General features: G+C 42.9%; 1 protein-coding gene across 2 annotated transcripts in view; it reads right to left on the reverse strand.

Moving 5' to 3' along the window:
- LOC134344447 (rho GTPase-activating protein 21-like) overlaps nucleotides 1-16504 on the reverse strand; it is a 231253-nt gene that overhangs the window by 85542 nt on the left and 129207 nt on the right. For both annotated transcript variants that reach the window (XM_063044256.1, XM_063044257.1), the window contains exon 5: nucleotides 11911-12003. In XM_063044256.1, coding sequence (XP_062900326.1) covers nucleotides 11911-12003 — 93 coding nt within the window. The remainder of the gene's footprint in view (nucleotides 1-11910; nucleotides 12004-16504) is intronic.

The following is a 16504-nucleotide window of genomic DNA, read 5'->3' on the forward strand; positions in this document are numbered from 1 at the left end:
TGCTAGGCACAGGAGTATCTATAAACAAAGTGACTGACAGGAAATGATAAAGTAGTGGTAGTTAGGAGTGTGGAGGGGTGGATTAGTGGGTGGAGATGTTGATCAGCCTTACTGCTTGGAGAAAGTAAATATTTTTGAGTCTGGTGGTCCTGGTGTGAATGCTATGTAGCGTTTTCCCTGATGGGAGCTGAACGAACAGTGTGTGGAACCCTTCATGATGTTACTGGCCCTTTTCAGGCACATTTCTGTATACAAGTCCCTGATGGAGAGTAGCCTGGTACCAGTGGTGTGTTGGGTAGTTTTGACTACCCATAGTAGAGCCTTCCTGTCCGTTGCAGTACAAGTGTAAAGCATTGTAACCGGGAGGTCAAATATAAGAGTATAGTATTAAGTGGTATTAAGTGGCAGGACCATTAGGAAACATTGACTACAGATGGATCTTGGGATGTAAATCCATACTTCCAGAATGTGGCAACAAGTGGATCGGGTAACAAAGGTAACATAAAGCATACTTGTCTTCATCTGTCAGGGTGCGGAATAGAAAAGTCAGGAAGTCAGAATGCAGCTGTATAAAACTTTGGCTAGCCACATCTGGAATAAGTCACTATATTATAGGAAGAATGTGCTGCAAATGAGGTTCTTGAGGAATATTACTTGGATTAGAGAGTATTTGCTGTAGGGAGAGTTTGCACAAATTTGGATTGCATTCTCTGGACTGTCTGAGGCTGAGGAGTGACAAGATTACAAAAGGCATGGCCAGGATAGATAGTCAGAGACTGCTTCCAAGGATGGGAATATCAAATACCAGAAGGCATAGCTTTAAGATGAGAGTTAAGCAGTTTTACTAACCAAATCTTTTGTAAAACAAAAAATGGTAGGTGTCTGGATCACGCTGCCAGAGAAGGTGGTGGATATGGATAAAATAGCAATGCTTATGTGACATTTAGACAAGTGCACGTACAGGCAAGGCAGAAAACTGAGGGACATGGACCATGGGCAGGCAACAGGATTAACTGAAATTAGCTTTTTCCTGGCCTGCATTATTCTATGTTCTACAGGAAGAAGAGATTTCAGCTACTATTCTTCGGTGATGAGAAGTCTTTTATATAGATCGTTTTCCTGCCTGCACCTCCTCAAATATCACCAATGAGGTTGGTGATATTTAACAAAACTATCATTAGAAAGCATGTATTTCTGTGGAGAGATTCTTAATGTAATATGAAATTTAAAACATACAGTGGTGCTAGGAAGTTTGTGAACCCTGTAGAATTTTCCCCATTTCTGCATAAATATGGAGGGATCTTCACACGTCCTAAAACTAGACAAAGAGAACCCAATTAAATAAGTAACTCAAAAACCATTATACTTGTTCATTAATACACAGAGAAAAATATCCAATATTACATGCATTTGTTGGAAAAAGAATGTGAACTTTCAGGGTACTGCCTTCTACAAAGCTACTTGGAATTATATGTTCCAATCAATGAGATGAGATTGGAGGTATAGGTTGTAGAGGCAAGAGGTATCCTGCCCTATAAAGAAAAGACACACAAAGACAGGTTACTGACAGAGCCTGCTCTTCTCAAGAAAGATCTGTTTATGTGTACCATGCCTCAATCAAAGCAACTTTCAGAGGACCTTCAAAGAAGAATTGTAGGGATGCACGAAGCTGGAAAAGGCAGCAAAAGCATTTCTAAAGACCTGAGTGGCTATAGTAAGAAAAATCATCTACATATGGAGAAAACTCAGTACTGTTGCTACTCTCCCTAGGAGTAAGATAACCTGCAAAGATCACACCAAGAGCATAAAGTGTAATGCTGAAGGAGGTGAAAAAGAACCCGAGGGTAACAGCAAATGACCTGCAGACATCTACAGAACTTGCTAAAGCCTCTGTTCATGAGTCCACAATAAGAAAAACACTGAACAAAAATGGTGTTCATGGAAGGACACCACAGAAGAAACCACCACTCTCCAAAAAAAAATTACTGCATGTCTCAAATTTGCAAAAGACCTCCTGGATGTTCCACAATGCTTCAGGGACAGATGAGCCAAAAGCTGAACTTTTACTTTTTGGCAGAAATGCACACTGCTGTGTCTGGAAGAAAAAGGGCACTGCACTGCACTGCACACCAGCACCAAAACCTGAAGCATGGTGGAAGGAGCACATGGATTGGGGCTGTTCTGCTGCCTCAGGGCCTGGACAGCTTGCAATCATTGACCATAAGACCATAAGGCATAGGAGCAGAATTACGCCATCTCCAATGCCAGTGCACCTTTTCTAAGATGAGGGGCCCAAAACCGTTCACAGTCCTCAAGGTGAGACCTCACCAGTGCCTTATAAAGCCTCAGCATCACATCCTCGCTCTTGTATTGTAGACCTCTTGAAATGAATGCTAACATAGCATTTGCTTTCTGCATCACCGACTTCAGAGTGTTCTGCACAAGGACTCCCAAGTACCTCTGCATCTCAGATTCCTGGATTTTCTCCCGTTTAAAAAAAATAGTCTGCACACTTATTTCTACTACCAAATTTCATGACCATGCATTTTCCAACATTGTATTTCATTTGCCACTTTCTTGCCCATTCTCCTAATCTGTCTAAGTCCTTCTGCATCCTACCAGTTTCCTCAACACTACCTGCCCCTCCACCAATCTTGGTATCATCTGCAAACTTGGTAACAAAGCCATCCATTCAATCATCTAAATCATTTATATACAGCATAAAAAAAAAGTGGTCCCAACACCAAACCCTGTGGAACACCACAAGTCACTGGCAGCAAACCAGAAAAGGCTCCTTTTATTTCCACTCGCTACCTCCTACCAATCAGCCAATGCTCTAACCAAGTTAGTGACTTTCCTGTAATACTATGGGCTCTTAACTTGGTAAGCAGCCTCATGTGTGGCACCTTGTCAAAGGATTTCTCAAAATCCAAATATACAACATCCACTGCATCCCCTTTACCTATTCTACTTGTAATCTCCTCAAAGAATTCCAACAGGTTCATCAGGCAGGATTTCCCCTGAAGGAAACCATACTGACTTTGTACTATCTTGTCCTGCGTTACCAAGTACTCCATCACCTCATCCTTAACAATTGATTCTAACATCTTCCCAACCACTGAGGTCAGGCTAACTGGTCTATAATTTCCTTTCTGCGGCCTTCCTCCTTTCTTAAAGAGTGGAGTAACATTTGCATTTTTCCAGTCCTCTAGCACCATGCCATAATCTCTAACGCTACCTCTTTCAGAACCCTAGGATGCAGTTCCTCTGGTCAAGTCAAGTCACTCTTTATCCTCATTTCGACCATAACTGCTGGTACAGTACACAGTAAAAATGAGACAACGTTTTTCAGGACCATGGTGCTACAAGAACAATACAAAAACTACACTGAACTACGTATAAAACAACACAAAACTACACTAGACTACAGACCTACCCAGAACTGCATCAAGTGCACAAAACAGTGCAGGCATTACAATAAATAATAAACAAGACAATATGCACAGTAGAGGGAAGTAGGTTTATAATTATAAATAAATAGAGGTGTCAGTCCAGGCTCTGGGTATTGAGGAGTCTGATGACTTTGGGGAAGAAACTGTTACATCGTCTGGTCGTGACAGCCCGAACGCTTCGGTGCCTTTTGCCAGATGGCAGGAGGGAGAAGAGTTTGTATGAGGGGTGTGTGGGGTCCTTCATAATGCTGTTTGCTTTACAGATGCAGCGTGTGGTGTAAATGTCTCTAATGGTGGGAAGAAAGACCCCGATGATCTTCTCAGCTGACCTCACTATCCTCTGATGGACTTTCCTCAGCCTTCACAGAAAGTAGAAATGCTGCTGGGCTTTCTTTGCTATGGAGCTTGTGTTGATGGACCAGGTAAGATTCTCTGCCAGGTGAACACCAAGAAATTTGGTGCTCTTAACGATCTCTATGGAGGAGTTGCCGATGTTCAGCAGAGAGTGGTTGTTCCACGTCCTCCTGAAGTCAACAGCCATCTCTTTTGTTTTGTTCACATTCAGAGACAGGTTGTTCGTTAGCCGCTGCACCTCCTCTCTGTATGCTGACTCATCGTTCTTGCTGATGAGACCCACCATGGTCGTGTCATCAGCGAACTTGATTATGTGGTTCGAGCTGTGTGTTGCAGCACAGTCGTGGGTCAGCAGAGTGAACAGCAGTGGACTGAGCACATAGCCCTGGGAGGCCCCCATGCTCAGTGTGATGGTGTTGGAGATGCTGCTTCCAATCGGGACTGACTGAGGTCTCCCAGTCAGGAAGTCTAGGATCCAGTTGCAGAGGGAGGTGTTCAGGCCCAGTAGGCTCAGCTTTCCCATCAGTTTCTGAGGAATGATTGTGTTGAATGCTGAACTGAAGTCTATGAACAGCATTCGAACATACGTGTCTCTTTTGTCCAGGTGGAAAGTGATGGCAATAGCGTCATCTTTTGAACGGTTGGGACGGTACACGAACTGCAGGGGTCCAGTGAGGGGGGCAGCAGGGTCTTGATGTGCCTCATGACGAGCATCTCGAAGCACATCATGATGATGGATGTGAGTGCAATGGGACAGCAGTTGTTGAGGCAGGACACTGAAGACTTCTTTGGCACGGGGATGATGGTGGCTGCCTTGAAACACGTAGGAATGACGGCGCTGCTCAGGGAGATGTTGAAGATGTCAGTGAGAATCTCAGCTAGCTGGTCTGCACATCCTCTAAGCACTCTGTCAGGAATATTGTCTGGTCCAGCAGCCTTCCGTGGGTTGACCCTGCACAGGGTTCTCCTCACATCGGTAACTGTAAGAAACAGCACCTGGTCATTTGGAGGAGGGGTGGTCTTCCTCGCCGCCACGTCATTTTCCGCCTCAAAATGAGCGTAGAAGTTATTCAATGCATCTGGGAGGGAGGCATCACCAGCACAGGCAGGTGGTGTTGTCTTGTAATCGGTGATGTCCTGAATGCCCTTCCACATGCGCCGCGTGTCGCCGCTGTCCTGGAAGTGGCTGTGGACTCGCCGGGCGTGTGCATGCTTTGCCTCTCTGATGGGCTGGGACAGTTTGGCCCTCACTGTTGTTAGGGCTACCTTGTCGCCTGCTCTGAAGGTGGATTCACAGGTCCTCAGCAGTGCACGCACCTCTGTGGTCATCCATGGCTTCTGGTTAGCACGTGTAGTGATGGTCTTGGCCACAGTGACATCATCCATGCACTCGCTAGTCACTGATGCCGTGTATTCCTCTAAGTTGGTGGAGTCACCATCGGTTGCAGCCTCCCTGAACATGTGCCAGTCAGTGTGCTCAAAGCAGTCTTGAAGAACAGAGGTGGCTCCTGCTGGCCAGGTTTTCACCTGCTTCTGAACTGGTCTGAAGTGCCTGACGAGTGGTCTATATGCTGGGATTAGCATAACAGAGGTGTGGTCTGAGTAACCAAGGTGGGGGCATGGCTCCGCCCAGTACGCATCGGGGATGTTTGTGTAAACAAGGTCCAATGCGTTCGCCCCTCTCACTGCAAAGTCCACATACTGATGGAATTTGGGGAGCACTGACTTAAGGTTCGCATGGTTAAAATCACCGGCGACAATAAAGGGTGTGCGTTCTGCAGTTCGCTAATAGCCCCATACAGTTCACAGAAAGCCTCCTTAGCATTAGCACTGGGGGGAATGTAGACACCGACTATAAGGACAGTGGTGATTTCCCATGGTAAATAAAATGGTCTGCACCTAACAGTCACAAACTCCACTAGCGATGAGCAGTATCTAGAAACCAGCACAGAGTTCTTGCACCATTCCATATTGATGTAAACACACAAGCCACCACCGCGAGTCTTATTGGACAGAGCTGCATCTCTGTCTGCTCGAAACAAGACGAGCCCGTCCAGCTGAATGGCGGCGTCCGGGATTCCATCAGAGAGCCACATTTCTGTGAAAACGTATGCACAGCAGACTCTGTACTCCCACCGAGTATTTCGTTGGAGTCGGATGTAGTCCAATTGATTGTCCAGGGAGCAGACACTGGAGAGCAGAATGGATGGGAGAGCCAGTCAGTTAGGGTTTGCTTTTTGCCTGGCACGGACTCCTGTCCGCTTGCCTCACTTCCATTTCCTCACACACTGCTTACGACGTCTCCACCTTCGGCATCAGGCGACTCCGAGGACTATAGGCCCGATCCCCTCAGCAAGCCAAGGTCCGGGTGACTTATGTACCTATAGGTCTTTCACCTTTTTGAGCACATTCTCTCTTATAACAGTAACTGTACTCACTTCTCTTCCTTCACACACTACAATATCCGGCATACTGCTAATGTATTTAGTTCATCAGACATCTCCTGGACCCCCGTTATTATTTCTCCTGCCTCATTTTCTATCGATCCAATATCCACTCTCATCTTTCTTTTATTTTTAACGTACGTTTGTACTTGAAAAAAACTTTTACTATCCACTTTGATATTATTTGCCAGCTTGCTTTCATGTTTCATCTTTGTTTTTTTAGTTGCTCTCTGTAAGTTTTTAAAAACTTCCCAATCCTCTATCTATACATTACTAAAATTCTCATTCTGTTTATCTGTTTGTTGGTTTGTCTGTTTGTGCCCTCAAATTAACCCAAACGGTGCATTACAGCGGCACTTCTTTTGACTAAATGGACTTACAATGCACTAACTTACTGAATGTATGCAAAGGTCAGGGTTATATTCATATACAACTGCTCACTCATTAACAGGCCTCGCTTTCCACACCCGATTCCAGCTTTCATGGAAACCGAGACTCGACCCCACGACGCGTGCACATGGCCAGCCTCAGCAGCTCCTCACAATGCTCACAGCAGCGACACCAACCACAGCAAAAGGGCAGGGCAGCTCTATTTCGAGCGGTCACATTCTGCTAATCAGCATCAGCATGTTCAGGATTGGGACAGATCAAACTGTGACCCCATCAATAAGAGGTAATTAAATCTTATTGTAATGAAGTACTTCGAAACACCCATCAAACCCTTTGCTGCAGTCAAAGGACAGCGGTGACTATATCACGTCCATTTAGGAGAGCGCCAACCATATCATCAAGAGAAATCAGCATCCTGGAGGCTTTGGTGTTACTGTTCTGTATCTTCTATCCAGCATTAAGATGAAAAAATATGGTCAGCCTAATTATGCCGCGTGGAAAGAGAAGGAGGACATTATGGTCAAGAGATTACGCCAAACATTGTCGGGAAGCGGCAAAGAGAGGGAGAGAACAAGAATCGGATGAGGCCAGGGCCGCATGACTCCAGGATTAAAGAGTCAGGACAAAAAAGATGAGAGAAGAAGAGACAGAGGAGGAGAGGATTGCACACCTCCAAAATGACAATAGGCACAGAACCACTTTAACGGACTTCATGGATCTTTGCGCTCGTGATCCATTTGCAAGAACCCTGTACCATATGGATATTCCCAGATTCTACACTTGGACTAATAAGAGATGGGAAAGAAGGAGAATGGGGAACCAAGTGGAGGAGTACTCTGGGATTTTTGAAGCAGATGTTCTGGGTCGAGTGTATACCATTTCTCCATGAAGTGGTGACCTCTACTATTTGAGACTCCTTCTTCATCACGCAAAGGGACCAGTGTTTTTCCAATCATTGAAAACACATGCTGGAGATATCCTTCCATCATTCAAAGACATCTGCAGAGGGAGAGCGGACTGTTGCAAGCTGACGATCATTAGCAGTAAACTATGGAAGAAGCAGAGAGAACAAGAATGCCCAGATCAATGAGAGATTTGTTTGTCATCTTGCTAACAAACACTGAAATCAACAATCCACCGCAATTATGCAACCGGTTCGAGAATGCAATGTCTGAAGATTTCTTACAAATGGAGAGGAGAACTATCAATGATCCTAACATCATGATCGATGAGAGGCATCATGGACAAGCTCTTCTGTATTCCCAAGAGAAACTTGAGAACTTGGGCAAAACACTTGAAGAATATAACTTGCCAACACCAAGAAAGGGTACAATTACTCAAAGTGCTGGCAATCTGGAATTATTGCGTGAACTGCAATACAACAGAGACAAACAGCAGGAATTAGTTCCACAGAAGGAGCCCCTATTGAATAATGAGCAAAGAGAAGTATATGAATATGTGTGCCACTGCTTGGAAAGGAATCTCTCTTCAATGATTTTCATTGATGCACCAGGAGGGACGGGCAATACCTTTATCATCAACTTGATCCGCGCTAAAGTTAAGGGAGATGGAGGTGTTGCTGTTGCTGTGCATCATCTGGTACTGCAGCAACATTGATGCCTGGTGGTAGGACAGCACATTCAAGATTCCAGGTACCCCTCAAAGTCAATGATGATGCCCTTTGTAACAGCGATAAAAACATCAATACTGCAAATTTACTCCGAAATGCGAGGCTTATTGTCCGGGATGGGTGCCCCATGATTAGGAGGGAGAGCTTCGAAGCTGTGGATCAGACTCTTCATGATGTATGCGGCAAGAAGGAGGCTCTCGGGGGTATTTTAACCATTTGTTGTGGCAATTTCCATCAACTTCTAGCAGTTGTGAAACGAGGAAATGACGCTGATGTGGAAAATTCATGCATAAAAAAATCTTACTTCTGGAGAAGCTTCATCAAGTTTCAACTGAAGAGAAACATGCAATTGAGTGAGGGAGAAGGATGATATTCTGAGTTCTTATTGGATGTTGGAGAAGACAAGATTGAGAAAAATGAAACTGATGAAATCGAATTACCTGAAGATACGATTCTGTCAGCAAAAACTATGTAAGAATGTATTGATTTCATCTACCTGACATTCGACAATCCTGCAGAACTGTTCTTGAGGAATTCTATCTTGGTTCCTCTCAATGAAATGATGTGAAAAATAAACCACATGCATTAGACGCTTCCCTGGAATCATGAAAGAATACTGTTCCTTCAATGCTGTAAGTGAAGGAGCTAACGCCACTCATTTTCCAACAGAATTCCTTGATTCGGTCAAACTCTCTGGATTGCCACCACATAAACTGGAATGGAAGAGGGGATCTCCCATCATTTCAATGAGGAACTTAGATCCACCAAGGCTTTATAATGGGACGCAAATGATGGTGGCAGAACTGCACAACAATCTCATTGTAGCAAAGATAAACATTGGTGCATTCAAAAATGACATTGTCATGATCCCAAGAATTACTCTCAGTTTATCAGAAGGGGACGATGTCCCTCTTCAGCAGGGTCAGTTCCCGATACAGTCATGCTTTGCTATGACTATACATAAGGCGCAAGGCCCAACCATGGAGAATATGTTGATTTTATCTGGAGAAACCGGTATTCCAGCATGGTCAGCTGTAAGTAGCTTTAAGCTGGGGAGAAAGAAATGAAAACGTTAGAGTATTCTTGAAGGGTGGCAGATCAACCAGAAATGTTGACATCAAAAGTGTCCTGTATCTGTCGATACGCATTTTTCTTCTTTAATTTCCAAAGCAAAGCAATAGCAATAGCATTCAGGGAAATTTAATGTTCATTCTGGTCACATCAGACTGCACTACCTTTCTCTCGAAGGGTGTTCCAACGGGTCACCCGGTTGTCTAGTCCACCCACTAATTGTATGCCCTCCCTTTCTTTTGCTTTTACAATAGCTTTGACTTCCCTTGTCAGCCATGGTTGTACTATTTTACCATTTGAGTACTTCTTCATTTTTGGAATACACATATCCTGCACCTTCCTAATTTTTCCCAGAACGCATGCCATTGCTGCTCTGCTGACATCCCTGCCAGCAGCTCCTTCCAATTTACTTTGGCCAACTCCTCTCTCATACTACTGGAATTTCCCTAATTCCACTGAAATATTGCTACATCAGACTTTACTTTCTCCCTATTAAATTTCAAGTTGAACACAATCACTAAGGGTTCTTTTACCTTAAGCTCCTTAATTGCCTCTGGTTCATTACATAACACCCAATCTAGTGTAGCTGATCCCCCAGTAGGCTTAGCAACAAACTGCTCTAAAAAGCTATCTCTTAGGCATTCAACAAACTCACTCTCCTGAGATCCATTACCAAGCTGATTTTCCCAATCAGCCTGCATGATAAAATCTCCCATGACTACTATAACATTACCACTTTGACTCGCCTTTTCTATTTCCTGTTGTAACCTGTGGTCCACCTCCCAGCCACTGTTGGGAGGCCTGTATATAACTACCATCAGGGTCCTTTTACCATTGCAGTTTCTTAACTCAACCCACAAGGATTCAACACCTTCCAATCTTATGTCAAATCTTTCTACTGATTTGATGCCATTCTTTACCAGTAGAGCCACACCAACCCCTCTGCCTACCTTCCTATCCCTCCGATACAACATGTAACCTTGGACATTCAGCTCCCAGTTACAACTATCCTTCAGTCACGATTCAGTGATGGCCACATCATACCTGGCAATCTGTAATATTGCAACAGGATCATCCACCTTATTTCTCATACTACATGCATTTAGATACAACACCTTGAGTACCACATTTGCTATCCTTTCTGACTCTGCATCCCTAATGATTTGATACTCAGACTGTTGGCTGCAACTAAGTCCGATCAGCTGCCTGCCCTTCCTGACAATTTGACTGCACGCTATCTTTACTTTTTTACCATCCGTCCTTTCCTGAGTCCCTTCACTCCAGTTTCCAACCCCTGTCAAGTTAATTTAAACCTTCCCTAAAAGCTCTGATAAACCTGCCCATGAGAATATTGGTCCCCCTCAGGTTCAGGTGCAACCCATCACTTTTGAACAGGTCATACCAATCATACCCCCCCCCCCAATGATCTATGAATTTGAAGCCCTGCCCTCTGCACCAGCTTCTCAGCCATGCATTTATCTGCCAAATCATCCTGTTTCTACCCTCACTGGCGCATAGCACAGGCTGCAATCCAGAAATTTCTACCCAGGAGGTCCTGCTTCTCAGCTTTCTACCTAGGTCTCTAAATTCTCTTTTCAGGACCTCATTGCTTTTCCTTCCTATGTCATTGGTACCAATATGTACCAAAACAAATCTGGCTGCTCCCTCTCCCTCTCCAAAATGTTGTGGATGTGATCTGAGATATCCCTGACCCTGGCACTTGGGAGGCAACATACCATCTGGGTGTCCTGTTCGGGTCTACAGAATCACCCCTCACTAACGAATCCTCCATCACTACCACTCCCTTCTTCTCTCTCTTTCCATCCTGCACCACGGACCCATGCTCAGTGCCTGCAACCCGGTTGCCATGGCATTGTCCCGGGAGGTCATCCCCAACAAAAGGCAACAATGAATTCAACATGGTATCAAGACTTTTTAAAAGGAGAACGGCAGGGTAAGCAGTCCATCACCTCAACCCTAACACAAGACAATGATCCGAAAAAGTAAATCAACAATAGAATGGTTTGTGTTTTGGAATGGTCAAGTCAAACTCCTGACCTTACTCTTATAGAAATGTTGTGGAAGAACCTGAAGCAAATAGTTCATGCATGAAAGCCCACCAACATCCCGGAGTTGAAGCAGTTTTGTGAGGAGGAATGGCCTAAAATTCCTCCAAGCCAATGTGCGGGACTGATCAAAGGTTATCGGAAACATTTTGTTGAAGTTATTGCTGTACAAGGGGTCACACCTGTAACTGAAAGCAATCGTTCATATACTTTCTCCAACAATACATGTAATACTGCATCATTTTCTCAATAAATAAATGAACAAGTATAAATTTTTGTGTTATTAATTTAATTGAGTTTTCTTTATTTACTTTTAGGACTGGCTAGCAGGAATTATGAAAGAGTGCAGAAATTACAGGTTTCACAAACTTACTAGCACCACGGTACTGTAAATGTAAACATGACTTCAATATTCACTTAACATAATGTATTTTTAAAAAAGTCAACGCAAAATACGTAACAGTGGAGTCTAAATAATACAAGTCAAATAACCAAACTGGTACCTGTACATAACCCAGCTCCATGTGCTGGTCCACCTTCCTTAACCTGTTTCACAAAGATGGTGTCCATTGGCTCCAGTTTGCCTCTGGTTTGTGCTGTAAAATGCAAGCAGATTTTGTGAATTAATTCAAAATGGTAAAATGCTTCATATTTAATTCTGTTATGATGGTTAACTCCAATTTCATTTTTGTATGAGTAGAGGATGTTGGCAACTTATAGGAGGTTATAGAAGTTGAGTTCAAAAAGCATCCAGGAACACAGCCTGCAAACTATTCATCAAGATCTTGGCTAATGTTCTAATCCACTGTGTTTTCCGGCACTCTGCCCATATCTTTTAAAATCCCTTAATATTCAGAAATCTATCAATATCTGCTTTGAGTGAACTCAATGGCCAGGAATTTGCAGCCTTCTGCGGTAGCAAATTCCAAAGATTCACTATCCTTTATAAGAGGTAATTACTTTTCATCTTGGCAGGAAATAACCTTCCCTTTATTCTTAAACCATTCAAGAATGCTGTATATTTTAATATGATCTCTTATTATTTTAGACGTTGGAGAGTACAGGCCCTGTTAAAACATTACTCCTCATACTGCAAGCACTATCTCTGGAATTGGTCTAGTAGATCCTCAGTGCCCTTTCACTATGGCAAATACATCTTTTCTCAAGTTAAGAGACTAAAACTCAACTTATTCCTATCTTCTGCATTGCAATCCTATTATATTATTAAAACCATACTATTTAATTGTTTGCTCTTCTACTGCATTTGGGTATTAGTTTTCAGCAACTCGAGTATCCAAGCACCCCGAGAGTCCATTGAACAACAACTTATCATCATTTAAGAATAACTTAACTTATTTTTTGTATTTCAAAACAGACAATGCGCATTTTAAAAAAAATTATATTTCATCTACCATGATTTGCCCACTCATATAGCTTGGTTATACCTCTTGAAATCTCAGTACTACCTCCTCCCTCCTAACAGCCCCACCAAGTTTACTTTGCAACCCTCAGCATTTAAGCAGAATTTAAATATATTTTAATTATACATTTAATTTGTAAATATACTCCAATCTTTTTAAATTACTATTATCAAAGACACCTCAATATAGTGTAGTATGGAGTACTTCTCTGGTTCATCTACTCAAAGAAAAAGGGCTGCTATTAGAACTTTGTAGTACAGCTGTGACAGCAAATCTAGAGCTCAATTTGTCCCAAAGAGCCAGGAAAGTTTAATAAAACAGTGGGAATTATGCAGAGGGGCATACGCGAAACAAATATGATCCAAATAACAATTTTTATCACTTACATACATTGCAGAACACTTAAAATTACAAAAACAAGTCTGGTTGAAATAAGTGAACTGAATGTCCAAGTGTTTCAACCACCACAGAAATAATCAGCAATATTTCACTGTCAGTTACAAATTGCTATTGAAAACAAAGACCAGAAATAAGATTTAAAGCAGTTACTATTAGAAGAAAGGCTACAGAATTTCCTCTAAGGTCAAGATTCCATTAAACAATTTGACTGATATTTTTTGGCAGCACATCTGGGGAGGGGTTATGAGGAGGAGCTCTGAAGGATGAATAAAGTGAAAGGCTTGAAAATTTATTTGCTGGTGAAAAATAAAATGCAGGTAAAAAAAAGTGGTGGCACGGCAGCATAGTGGTTAGCATAACGTTTTACAATACCAGCAACCCGGATTCAATTCCTATCGCTGTCTGTAAGGAGGTTGTAAGTTCTCCCCATGACTGCGTGGGTTTCCTCCAAATGCTCTGATTTCCTCCCACAATCCAAAGACGTACCGGTTGGCAGGTTAATTGGTCATTGTAAATTGTCCCACGATTATGCTAGGGTTACGCCAGGGGTTGCTGGGCAGCATGGCTTGAAGGGCCTATTCAGTGCTGTATCTCAATAAGCAAATAATTTTCAAGAGTCAGAGCCAGGAAACCATAGGAATAAAAATGCTATCCACAGCCTATTTTCAAGAAGTGAGTAATAAAGAGATGGTGGACCATCCAGCGATTATATACAAACTGAATATTTTGGGGGAATACTATACATAGCTTCTTAGCTTTTTAAAACTGACTGAGGATTTGCAATGAATGATAAAAGTAACAGAACAGCACCATACAGAAGATGTTATCCTTTACCTTAATTGATGCTTCACATATGGCAATAAAAATTGTTTCATTAGGCATGCATAGTTAGATACAAGAATTATTTCCTGTTATTATAAGACATTTGAGCAGAATTAGGTCATTTGGCCTATTGAATGTGCTCTGCCAGTTAATCAGAGCTGATTTATTATCCCTCTCAACCCAAATCTCCTAATTTCTTCCTGTAAGTTGAATTCTGTTCAAAACTATCTTTCTAGACTGAATCTCACTAGCTTGAGCTCACTACCTGGGATCACCACCCAGGTAAGCTCTTTTTTGCCAGGTTTAGATGCATACAGCCTATTCTGTTAACTGAAGCTTCATGTACAAAAAAACATAAGTTGAGTGAGACTGGACTTGCTCGAACACACTGTGGAAGTCCCCTTCACAATAGCTCCTGGATAAATTACAGGAAAATTATTTGCTTCACAAAGTTTTTTTCTTTTTGAGAGAACTTGTTTACACATGTAACTTTAGGTTACGTTTTGAAAAGTGGTGGAATTAAACTCCAATAGTATTTCGTTGAATAACAAAATAAAAGAACTAAAGCAACATAACTAACTTCCTCATGTAACCACAGCCCTGACCACAGCGAACTCCACATTGGAGGGTCAGCTCCAAGCTGACTAAAATAATGGAGAATATCAGCGAAATAGAACTCGACTGGACTTCAGTAACCGCTTAAACTGCTAGATTTACACTGACTCTATCAGCAAGTTTTGGACTTCCACATTCTATAGCGCATGTGCCAAGGTTTTGTATAACTCATTTAAAATGAGCAATATCCAGACCATTTGATTTATACACTGGCCATCAGGCATTAGTGTAGTCCATAATTCCTTACAGCTGCATCATCATTTCAATTTACAGTTGTCTTATTTGATTATTTCCTTTTACATACTTTCATTTCTATTCATTACTGACTCTTCCTTCTTCACTTTTGCCAGCTAACATTTCCTTCCTTCCCTCAACCACAATCTCAACAGATCTAAGGGCCTTCTGGACATTAAAAGTAGAACAATGCTCAATACCAGGTTAGTTAGCTCAATTGTTTAAAAAAAACTGGACCACACTTAATTCAACATCTGAACCTTCACAGGAAACCGAGGCAAGTAGGTTATGTAGAATACAATAAAAGCACAAAATGCAAATACTTCAATTCAAATGGAAACCCTTTGGCAAATACATCCCTCAGAATTACCATGACTGAGAAGATCTACAATGAGCACAAAGTGTATGATTTCAATGCAAAATAAAAATCGAGAATGCTCTCAACACTCAGCGGATCAGGTAGCACATATGGAAAGGGATAAAACTCTGTAGCTTTAAGTTCTAGAGAAGATGGGGCTACGGTCACCATGGGGATATGACACAGATAATCATCCAAAGGAGTGAGAATACAAAGTAACAATAAAAAGTAGTGAAATGCATGGCAGTAAGCAACGCACACAAAATGCGGGAGGAACTCAGCAGGCCAGGCAGCATCTATGGAAAAAAAGCACAGTCAATGTTTTGGGCTGAAAGCCTTTGGCAGGACTGGAGAAATAAAGCTGAGAAGTAGATTTGATAGGTGGGGGCAGGGGAGAGAGAAATGCCATGCGATCGGTAAAACTTGGAGGGGAAGGGATGAAGCAAAGAGCTAGGAAGTTGATTGGTGAAAGAGACAGAGGCCATGGAAGAAAGAAGAAAGAGAGGTGGGGGGAAGGAGCACCAGACAGAGGCGGTGTGCGGGCAAGAAGACAACATGAGAAAGGGACAAGAGGTTGGGAAATGGTGAAGCTGGGGGTGGGGGGTGGAGGCATTACTGGAAGTTTGTGAAATCAATGTTCATGCCATCAGGTTGGAGGCTACCTTAACGGAATACAAGGTGTTGTTCCTCCAACCTATGTGGCCTTATCCTGGCAGTGGAGGCCATGGATGGACATATCAAAATGGAAATGGGAAGTGAAATTAAAATGGATGGCCACTGGGAGATTGCACTTATTCTGGCAGACGGAGTGTAGATGCTTGGCGAAGCAGTCTCCTAATCTACATCGGGTCTTACCAATATACAGGGGGCCACACCGAGAGCACCAAACACAGTATATGATCCCAAAAGACTCACAGGTGAAGTGTTGCCTCATCATCTGGAAGGACTGTTTGGGGCGCTGAATAGTAGTGAGGATGGAGGTGTAGGGACAGGTGTAGCACTTGTTCTGCTTGCAAAGACAAGTGCCAGGAGGGAGGTCCTGGGTAAGGACGAATGGACAAGGGGGTCGCATAGGGATGGATCCCTGCAGAAAGCAGGAAGTAGAGGAGGAGGGAAAGCTGTGTTTGGTGGTGGGATCCAGTTGAAGGTGGCGGAAGATTCGGAGAATTATGTGCTGGATGCAGGGGCTGGTGGGGTGGTAGGTGAGGACAAGAAGAACCCTATCGCTGGTAGGGTGGCGGAACGATG

Source organism: Mobula hypostoma, chromosome 3, assembly GCF_963921235.1.
Source record: "Mobula hypostoma chromosome 3, sMobHyp1.1, whole genome shotgun sequence".
Lineage (NCBI taxonomy): Eukaryota > Metazoa > Chordata > Chondrichthyes > Myliobatiformes > Myliobatidae > Mobula > Mobula hypostoma.